The 10,891-nt window shown below is 42.5% G+C and overlaps 1 protein-coding gene across 8 annotated transcripts in view; it reads right to left on the reverse strand.

Annotated features, from left to right (window-relative positions):
• Window positions 1-10,891, reverse strand: part of FRY (FRY microtubule binding protein) — a 379,103-nt gene that overhangs the window by 146,480 nt on the left and 221,732 nt on the right. For all 8 annotated transcript variants that reach the window (XM_019530102.1, XM_019530097.1, XM_019530098.1 and 5 more), the window contains 4 exons: window positions 9,787-9,878; window positions 9,395-9,567; window positions 5,260-5,420; window positions 3,809-3,919 (listed from right to left, as the gene is read on the reverse strand). In XM_019530102.1, the coding sequence (XP_019385647.1) occupies window positions 3,809-3,919; window positions 5,260-5,420; window positions 9,395-9,567; window positions 9,787-9,878 (537 nt within the window). The remainder of the gene's footprint in view (window positions 1-3,808; window positions 3,920-5,259; window positions 5,421-9,394; window positions 9,568-9,786; window positions 9,879-10,891) is intronic.

Raw genomic sequence — 10,891 nt, forward strand, 5'->3', positions numbered from 1 at the left:
AGGTCCGCTAGGTCTCTGGAGAGCCAGGGGGGCTGCTGTGCCTTCTTGCTGCCTTTCCTCCGTGTTGGAATAGATTTAGCTTGTGCACTGAGGATCGCTTCCTTGAGAAGCAACCTTGAGGATGCTTGTTATTTATGACTATAGTCCTTAACAGAGAATAGTTTTGGTTAAGTTCCTTAAACTGCTTGTGGAAAGAGTTAAAACAAGTCTTCTTCCAGCGTCCTGCCCTTTTCTTTCAGTTCTTGGAGTTTGTCTAGGAACCAAAGTGACTTGTACAAATGCAGTCACTGTGGGATAACTTGTGGGATAATAGCTGGTTAAAATGTAGGGTGCCACAAGTGGAAAGATAAGAAAACTGAAGATGCTGGAAACTGAAGAAGAGGACTGAAGATGTATGCCAAAGAAGAAAGAGATTCAGGAGGCAAGCTATCAAATTGATATCAGGTACCTTATAGGTCAATCAAGGAAGCTGCCTCCAAAGGAACAGAACAGTAAACAGTAAAAATAATCTACTACATAGAGAGATTATTTAACTTCAGACTCTAGCAAAATCAAAATATACTTGGATATTTCCAGATCCAGTGCTTAAGGGAATCCTATTCCTATAGGCTTTGTCTAAAAAGTAGATTTTTTTTGCCTTCTTTTGAAGATCTTCTTTTTTATATTGCCACATTCAGCTTTACTTCACCAACAGCTATTTCATGGAGAAGGAAGTGATTTTACATTCTGATTCCACTGGGCACAGAAGTAGGTGGGTAGAAATACTCCACAGAGAAGTAGAAGTATTTTCTCAGCTGCCCTTGGCTTTTGTCTAGTAGTGGATAAAAAGCCTAAAATCTTGATTCAAAGAAATTGGAGCCTTACAGTAGAATCCTACTTATTCTATTATGTTACATAAAGTACATATTCTGAAATGATAAAATTCCTGTTACCATTTAAAATTTGTGGTGATACTGTGTGATACCGACTGGCGGTACACATTGAGGACTATAAGCTGTACAGAAAGGACAGAGTAGGGAGGAGAGGGGGAGGGGCTGCACTCTATGTCAAGGAGCGTTATACATTGACCCTTATCAAATTGGAAGAAAAGAAAGTAGAAGGATTGTGGATTGTGAATTAGGATACATGGAGGTCAAGGGGAAAGGGATTTGGTGGTAGGGGTCTACAGGCCCCCAACCAAGGGGCAGAACTAGATTTGCAACTCCTGAGGCAGTTCTTGGAGACCATAAAGACTAGGGAGGCAGTAGTCATGGGGAACCTAAACTACCCTGACATCTGCTGGGAGACGCAGACAGCATATTCCCACTGTTCATGCAGGTTCCTATTTTGTGTGCAGGACCTCCACCTGATGCAGGAGGTACATGGCCCCACTAGGGGGAATGCCTTACTGGACCTGGTATTGGCAATGGGGGATGACATGGTAGGGGACCTACAGATCAGTGGTCACCTGGGGGACAGTGACCACCAAATAATAGAATTCACCATAAGGCATAGAGTGGGAAAGGTAATTAGTAGGGTGAAAGTGCTAGACTTTAGGAAGTCTGACTTCAGCGAGCTCAGGCGTTTAGTCAGTGACACACTGCAGGGTAAGAGATTTGGCAAGATGGGAGCCCAGGAAGGGTGGCTGTGCCTTAAGGAAGCGATCCTTTGGGCACAGATGGAGATGATCCCGATGTGGGGGAAAAAGGGGAAAGGGGCCAAGAGGCTTCCTTGGCTGACCAGAGAAATCCAGAGCAGCTTAATGACAAAAAGGGAGGCATATAAGAAGGAAACAGAGAGAAATTACTAAAGAGGAGTATGCCTCCTCAGCTTGCAGTTGTAGGGAGGCAGTTAGAAAGGCCAAGCTACCATGGAGCTGAGGATGGCATCCCAAGTTAAGGATCACAAATAATTGTTTTTCAGATATATAGGGAGTAAAAGGAAGGCCCAGGGTGGTATAGGACCACTACCAAACAGGCAAAACCAATTAGTGACAGACAGGGTGGATAAGGCTGAACTCCTCAATGAGGGGCAAAACAAGTCTCACAATGGGATCACAGAGAGCCAACAGCAGGGCACCAGACTACCAGGTGTTGACCCTGAGGTGGTGCAGAGTTGCTTGGAAGGACTGGATGCATTTAAGTCGGTAAGCCCGGATGAGCTCCATCCGAGGGTACTGAAGGCACTGGTTGATGTCATTGCACAGCCACTGGCAAGAATATTTGAGCACTCATGGCACACGGGCCAGGTCCCGGAGGACTGGAAAAGGGCCAGTGTGGTCCCTGTTTTCAAGAAGGGGAGGAAGAAGGATCCAAGCAACTACAGCCCAGTCAGTCTCACCTCCATCCTTGGTAATGTCTTTGAAAAGATTATTAAGGCTCATATATGTGACAGCCCACCAGGAAATATTATGCTAAGGGGAAACCAGCATGGGTTCGTAGCAGGTAGGTCATGCCCAACTAATCTAGTCTCTTTTTATGACCAGGTTACAAAACAACTGGACACAGGAGTAGGGGTAGATATCGTTTACTTAGACTTCAGGAAGGCCTTTGATATGGTATCCCACCCCATACTGGAGAACAAATTAAGAGGCTGTGACTTGGATGATTACACAGTCCGGTGGGTGGCAAATTGGCTAGAGGGTCATACCCAGAGAGTGGTGGTAGACAGGTCGCTATTGACCTGGAAGGATGTGGGCAGTGGGGTCCCGCAGGGCTCGGTCCTTGGATCGATACTCTTCAGTGTCTTCATCAGTGACTTGGACAAGGGAGTGAAGTGTACTCTGTCCAAGTCTGCAGATGATACAAAACTGTGGGGAGAAGTGGACACACTGGAGGGCAGGGAACAACTACTGGCAGACCTGGACAGGTTGGAAAAATGGGCAGAAAACAATAGAATATGATTTAACAGGAAAAAATGCAAAGTGCTGCACCTAGGGAGGAAAAATGTCCAGCACACCTGATGCCTAGGAAATGACTTGCTCGGCAGGACGGAAATGGAAAGGGATCTCGGAGTCCTAGTGAACTCCAAGATGAACATGAGTTGTTAGTGTGATGAAGTGATCAGAAAACCTAGCGGCACTTTATCATGCATCAGCAGATGCATGACAAACAGAACCAAGGAGGTGATACTTCCCCTCGATCGGGCACTGGTCAGACCACAGTTGGAGTACTGTATCCAGTTTTGGGCACCACACTTTAAGAGGGATGTGGATAACCTGGAGAGGGTCCAGAGAAGGGCCACTTGTATGGTTAAGGGCTTGTAGACCGAGTCCTATGGGGACAGACTAAGGCAGCTGGACCTCTTCAGCCTCTGCAAGAGAAGGATGAGAGGCGACCTTATGGCTGCCTATAAATTTATCATGGGGACACAGAAGGGTGAGGCTCTACTCACCAAGACGCCCCTGGGGGTCACAAGAAATAATGGCCATAAGTTAGCAGACAGTAGATTTAGACTGGACATTAGGAAAAACTTCTTCACAGTTAGAGTGGCCAAAATCTGGAATGGGCTCCCAAGGGAGGTAGTGCTCTCACCTACCTTGGGGGTCTTCAAGAGGAGGTTAGATAGGCATCTGGCTGGGGTCATCTTAACCCAGCACACTTTCCTGCCTATGCAGGGGGTCAGACTTGATGATCTATTGAGGTCCCTTCCGACCCTAACATCTATGAATCTATGTTCATTGTGATTGAACAATGAATATTTCCTGTTTTTTCTTCAAAGTAATAAAACAAATCCAGCTACACTATCTGCATTTGCAAAGTGGATTGCATTTAACAAGTACAGAATTTGAAATAACTTCTAAACTAGGCATTATTAATGAGGTACTCACACGTAAATCTTGGCAAGCTAGAATGTTATCAAGCCATTTGTAGAGATAACCATCAGGAGAAAGACCCACATTGTCAAATACAGGGCCACAGCAGAGTACAGCTGACATTGCCTGGTAATACAAGGAAATGTAGTAGTTACACAAGTGTGTAATGTATATGAAGGTATTTAACAGATTTCTTCATACGTGCAAGACATTTGTATTTATATTTAAGGCAAAAAATAGTAGGGATTTTTTGCTGGATTTCTACATGTACACTGATGTAGAAGTTAGTTTCATTAATTAAGATGCTGAATTAAATTTTTAAAGCACCTAAATACTTGGTATAGCCAAGTTATGGAATTTATTTTATTTCACCCAATCTTTTATATTGAGATTATAAAATTATTAAAAATAAATTTATGTTTCAAATGCAAATTCTCTGTCAAAATTGAAACTGATTTACTAAATTGTTTTGTCATTTGATGAAACATATATTGGTAAACAGGGCATTATTTTTCCTGTTTACTTGACTGCTTGATTGTAATATTTACAGCTGAAATAGAATATGTAAACTATTGAGCTCATCTCTATATAAGAACAGGAAATAATCCTTTTGAAACAGGATGTACCTAATACTGAAGTGGTATTACACTTGAACTTGTGTCTGACCTCCTGCTCTTTTTGAATAAGGAAGAAAATAACAAAAGAAAAATGCATGGGCAAAAAAGCAACCAGCCATGAAAAACAGTGGTAAATCAGTGATGCTCAGCCTTTTGGCTGGACATCTGTAGGCTGGACCAGGCCACCTAAAGGCCAGATCAGGCCATGGTGCCTGATACTGCCTCCTCCCAGCTTCAAGTGCCAGGATTGAGTCCCAGGGGCCTAGCACTGCCTGCTCCTGCCCTCTGGGATTGGGCTGCAGGGGCTGTCACTGTTCCCTTCTGTCCCCCATGTGTCAAACTCAGAATCCAGGGGGGTGGCATTTCCCCCTCCCCTTCTTGTGCCAGGATTGGATCCTGGGGGGCTTGCATTGCCTCCTCCCCACCCCTCTGCACTGGGTTTGGGCCCTGGTGCTGCCCCTGCCTGGCCTTGTGCACTGGGATTGGGCCCCAGATCCAGTGTACAGGGTCCAGAGCAACCCATGGGTCCAGAAATTTGGCAGTGGGGGAGCAGTGCCATTGCTCTCCTGCCACCAAACTTCTAGATGCAGTGAGAGCTCCATGGGTTGGATATGGCCTGCAGGCTGGAGGTTGATAATCCATCCCTTCTGTAGATCATAAAAACAGAAAAGTAAAGCTTCTTTTGATTATATGCATATATATGTACACATATAAAATCTAATTAACAATAATTATAAATAAAAGGAAATAATGGTTATTATTTCTCTTTCTTTTGAACTTAAATACCATTTCTGTAACCAGTATTACTGAATAGATAACTTTTAATGGAGAAATGAAACCATGTTATACCTTTAATGCACAGTACTGGTATCTTGTAATCTGGTGATTTCTGTCACTATAACGATCCAGTGGTGTAAACATAATGCTGAAAGGTCCAGCCCATTGACTAAACAAGATGAAAAGATGGTGCCTCAAACTTTGCTGAGGGAAGAGGAATCTCCTATGATGAACTAAATGAATGAAAATAAAATTAGTTATAGTTTCCTAAAGCAAAACAAACACAGCAGAAATGAAGAATCAGTGTCCTCTCCCTATGGCAGTAATGCTGATTCAAGGACTTCCTACCTCCATGAATAGAAAGTTTTAATTTATATTTGCAGATATATTTATTAGAAAATAACTAAACCTCTTTTGGTTATCCTAATGCCACTAATGAGACACCCTTTATTTTCAAGAGACTTAAAGTTTAAGCAAATATGTGTTTATATAAACATGTTGAGCCAAATCCAAATCTGCCTCTTAAGAGGCGCTTATGGAGTTTTTGGCATTTAAACAACTAAATACAATTCTAATCCACTCTATGCAGCAGCCACCAAGCATACTCAGAGCGGTTCCAGTGAAGCATCTATTTTTCAATTATGCCTCTGCTCCCAGCTTGTGTTCCCAAGGTTACATATTTTTCATTTTATAATCACAGGGTAAAATTCATGAACAGTATCAGCCTAGTACTCAGGGCTCTGTCTCATCTAAACCAATGGCCTCTGCCACTAGGCCACAGGATCACAGTCCTTGCATGCTCTCCTTCTGGTACTATGATTCTTTTCCTCTTGCCTGCCCGGTGGCCCACTTCAACAGGAGAGGAAAAGGGTATACTTGGCCCTGCCTTATCTATGGCTTGATGTTTAGGGCACATTGCCAGGAAGAGGAGATAAATGTTCAAACTTCCTCTGGCTGAGAAGGGCCTAAGACTTAGTTCTCTCACACTCCGGGGTAGCGCCCTATTCACTAGATTACTAAGCTAAAAGGTTGACTGGTGTCCTCCTTCTGTTTAGAATTCTTCCTCAAAGTAGGATGGATCAGAGCTGCTTACAGGATCTTTACTGAAATGCGAGGCGATAGTGATGTTCTTTCCAAGTGGATTATGATTGGTGATGGCTGCCTAGGATCACAGTAGGAGAGCAATGTTCCTATGGAGGATGGACTGGTCTTTGGTGGTGCACTATCTTTCCTATTTAAAGAATAGATCTCTCTGTGAGGATGTGGATTGCTTACTAATGCAGGACATATACATTTCATGTTAGTTGTGGGAAAGCTCAGAGGTGAATTTGGATTTGGCTGCTGCATTTGTGAACTGCTAACTTCAGAATCAGGATGTTAATAAGGGGAGCTCACTGCTTCATTCATTCTTTTTATGGTCAACTTGTTTATTTTTGTTCCAGGTCTTTCAATATAAGCCCTAATGATGGTTATGTATTACCCTACTACAATAGCAGGTCTGGGCAGAAAATAAAGCAATCCTATATTATTTCCTTATAAGGAGGTATGTTATGTTGACTGATATGCAACAGGAACATTCCTAAGCAAAAGGAACATATCTGCTAATGCTAAATAATATATATAATAAATTAAGACTGTTTAACATAGTTCTAATTCCTCCAGCACAAAATGGTGGGAGACAGAATGTCTGAAAAAGCTGAAAGGCAGTAAGGAGAAACTAAATTAACAGGGAAGAAATTACCATTTGCTAACATTTTCTAATCCAGCACAGACAGTAGGAATTTCAGATAGAAATACCCAATAATAGATAGAGCAGAAACTCATTCTGTGGAGCTGAAATAAATGAGACAAGATACTTCCTAACCTGGTAAAAAGGGAAAATCCATCAGAGAAGAAATAAGGAACAAGTTTAAACACCATCTTAGCCTAATAAAAACATTTCACCTGAAAGTACCCATCTCCTTGCTGCTTCTACTCTAGCAGTAGGGTCAGCACACTGACAAATTGCTGGACTCATGATACCTTTGACTACTAGATAGGAAGGGGGATATAAAATGGATACTCTGAACCCACACATGCGTGATTAAAAAAGACATTTAAGGTTAATTAGAAAGAGGCCAGGCACATTACTAACAATGGACTCTTTCCCCTCAACTCCAAAGAATTAGGTGATGTCCAAAAGCATAGTTTAACTAGCCAATAAGACCTCAATATTAAAAGTAAATAAGGAAGACTGAAGCTGCCACAATGAAAATAAGTTTGTCCAGAGTTAAGTGGTATGTATGGCTTTGTTAGTTCTTGACATGCTTTGACATCTGCTGGTTAATAGAAAGATAACTGTCTATTCATAATCAAAAGTTGAATTATTTAAAACACACATCAGTCATCATTGGCTCTTTGCAGGACATCCAAACCAGCTGTTTCATTGTGCTCAATTCACATCACTACACAGTACTTATTAGACTATGAAAGCAACAAAAATATAAGTAAAAAAGAAAAACTTTACAACTAGTCGCTGCTGAATAACTCCAATCCTGCATTTGGGACAAACACAAGGAGGGGAATGAGAAAAATAAAGAACTGAGTAAATTATCCATCGGTAACAGCTAACATATTGGCTCCATGCAAATTAATGAGAATTTTCCTACTCATTTGAATGGGAGAAAAATCAGATTTTGGCAGTAGTGTAACTTGCAGTAGGTGAGCAGGGCACTGGCTCTGGGCGCTAGCTAAATAGAGGCACCAGAACTGCACCCCCACCTCCTGTTAATTCTTTGTCCTGGCAGCAGTTCCACAGTGTTGCTCTTCCAGTAGCAGCTGGGTGCACTCACACCATGCTGCTACTGTAGGAGCAACAGCTGGGGTGGGCAGATCATGCTATGGCTGTGGCAACAGCAGCCAAGGACTGCTTTGAGGCCCCAGAGTGGATAAGCAAACTCTGCTTGTTATGCCTCTGAGTATGAGTGCTCTTTTTTTGCTCATCTATTAGGTATGTGATATACTTCTTACAACTGAGAACAACCAAACTTGAAACCATCCAGCTCTGAATATTGCTGTCCTATGTTAACATTTGTTTTCACTGCTCATTTCTTCATTTTCTTACTTTGCCTCTTTCTTGCTACCCAGTAGAAATGCTGTTGTTGCTTGTTATAAGTAGGGTTACTATACATCCCAGTTCGGCTGAGGGAGTCCTGGATACTGCAGGTCATCCCCATGTCCCATCTAGTTGTTGAAAATGGAAACAAAAATCCCATAACTGGCTGCTGCAGGCTGTGGCAGGTGGGCAAGTGTGTGGGGTGCAAACTGGTGGGGAGGCAGTGACATGGTGTGTCAGGAAGGTAGGAGCTGGGTAGGCACTGATGCTGCTGTCTGCATGTGCCCAGCCTGGCTCCTCCTGAGTAATGACTGGAGGCAGAGTAGGTGGTTGGTGGGCTGGGTTGGGCACCACTCTAATCTGCCTGCCTTGCTCCCACACAGCAGCAGCAGCAGTGGTGCCTGCCTACCCATATGCCTGGATCACCATGCTGCCCCACCAGACTGCACTCTGCATCCATGCCCACCTGCCTCTGCCTGCAGCAGTGCCATTGACTGGGGGTGGGATAGGGAAAGACAGTGTCCTGGATTTCCTTGGAAATAATATGGTCCCCCTAGTTATAAATAATCTGTGATCAGAAATGTTTAAGGAGAGAACATGCTTCCAGCAAGATTTTAGTTTCTAATGGTTAGGAAGGAGGCCTTTAGGCTGACCTTTTAATTTTTTTAAAGAAGTGTACACTGCACAAAGGAGGAGGCTGTCAGTAGCTGTAAAAAAGGGGGGACAGAAGTTTTGCTGGCATGAGGCAGAATTCTAGAGGGTAAGGCAAGTTTTCCATTATATGTTTAAACTTAAATGTTTTTCCAGCCACGAACAGAATGTTTTCCTTTGCTATGGCCTGAGTTCCCAGGAATTTAATGAAAACTTTGACATTTATTTCTAAACTGAGTAAGATAAGGGCCTGTGAGGAAGAAAACTGGAGCTGAGACAGGCTGTCAAACTCCTTTGTTGCAATTAGAAAGAGAAGAATCTTATGTATGTGTGCTGCAGCCTTCACCAAGCTTTGTGATGTCTCCTGTTTTCATTCCTGAGAGAATTCTGTGTTCTGTTAACCATATTCCCTTATAGTTACTACACAAAAACCTAAAGAAGAAAGTCAATTTGACAGCATACCTGGAACACACTGAATCAAGTTAGCAATCATGGCGCTGAAGTGTGCTCTCATGTCCTTAAGAATTTCAACTTCTTTATCATTTTCAGCCTCCAGCAGCATGCGGGTCAAATCAACATACTCTAAAAACAAGGCTCCAAGGGCTAAGGTATCCCTCTCTAAGGCTCCATTTGTACTAATATAAAGAAAAGTTCAAAATCAATGACAGGTATAGTTCATTTAGCATGTAGTACACCAAATTACAGACTTAAAGACAATCAGAAGTTTTACAGTAGCATGTCAAAAACATATTCTGTATATTTTCCAATACCTCAGTGAAGCTACTAAACAAATTACCTATTGGAATGCCCAATAGAAATTCTTCCACTTACAAATACCATATTATCAATCCTACCTGTCACTTATAACACCAGCATCAGCAAGTAATTCAAAAATTCGCAGTAACTGCAGTCTTAGAAGATCTCGGCGCTCACGGCGTTTCTTATTCTTGGTTTTAGGCAAGAAAAAAATTATTAATACACACCCAGATACTGACATTTAAAAAAAAAGTCTTTGCAAGCCTGATCAAAGCAGCTATATTCAGTAGTGTGACTAGTGGGGGAGAGATGGAGAGCCACCCTGGGCACCGAGTTAGGAAGGACACCAGAATTGCCCCCTGCCCCCATGAAGTCCATGCCTTGGCAGCATGTATCCTCTGCAACCCACACTCCCTCCCCACACTCTCCTGCAGGGTGTGTCTCAGGTAGCAACTCTGATTGTTACACTACTAGTCATGTTTAAGAAAGTCAGGATATAATAGTTTATATGAGTAATGATGGAGTATTACCTCCTAATACTGGTACTTTTACACAACAACATGAGCATAGTTATAGGCATGTTCATATATGTAATTTTCTTTCTAACAATTCTTTGTCTGAAGAAACTCTTTGTAGCCAAATAAGTCCTTGAGGGGAAAAAATGGGCAAGCAACTCTTGAAATACTGAAACAATAATATTTAATTATTCAAGTTTTGGTGCCAAAATTGTATATTTTTCAGGTGCTGGGATGTTATAAGATATTCAGGAATGTGGTCTGTCTTTTAACTCCTTGAAAGTGAGCATAAGTAGTACAACTGTGTTAATCTGAGGGTATGTCTATACTGGTATAGTTAAAGACAACATTCTATCTCCAACAAAGTTAAGGCCTTGCCTATATGGGAATGTAATGTTGCACTAACTGAAATGACAATATTTATTTGATTCCAAAATGAGGTCACCCTAGAATTAACATGAGGGGAAAAGCCCCTCATCTTGGAATTGAGTATGATGCAGTGAGGAGACAGGCAGAAGCTGCAGCTCTGGCCCTAACCCTTGGGCCATCTTACGCCTGGAGCCACAGCAGCTGCCTGCCCTCCCCACCTCTGCCTCCACTGGGGCTGGGCCAGGACCAGAGCAAGCACATGCTCCATTGTTTCATAGTTTCTAGGGTCAGAAGGGACCTGAGTAGATCATCCAGTCTG

The sequence above is a fragment of the Crocodylus porosus genome, unplaced genomic scaffold (assembly GCF_001723895.1).
Source record: "Crocodylus porosus isolate Cpor-Errol unplaced genomic scaffold, CroPor_comp1, whole genome shotgun sequence".
NCBI lineage: Eukaryota > Metazoa > Chordata > Crocodylia > Crocodylidae > Crocodylus > Crocodylus porosus.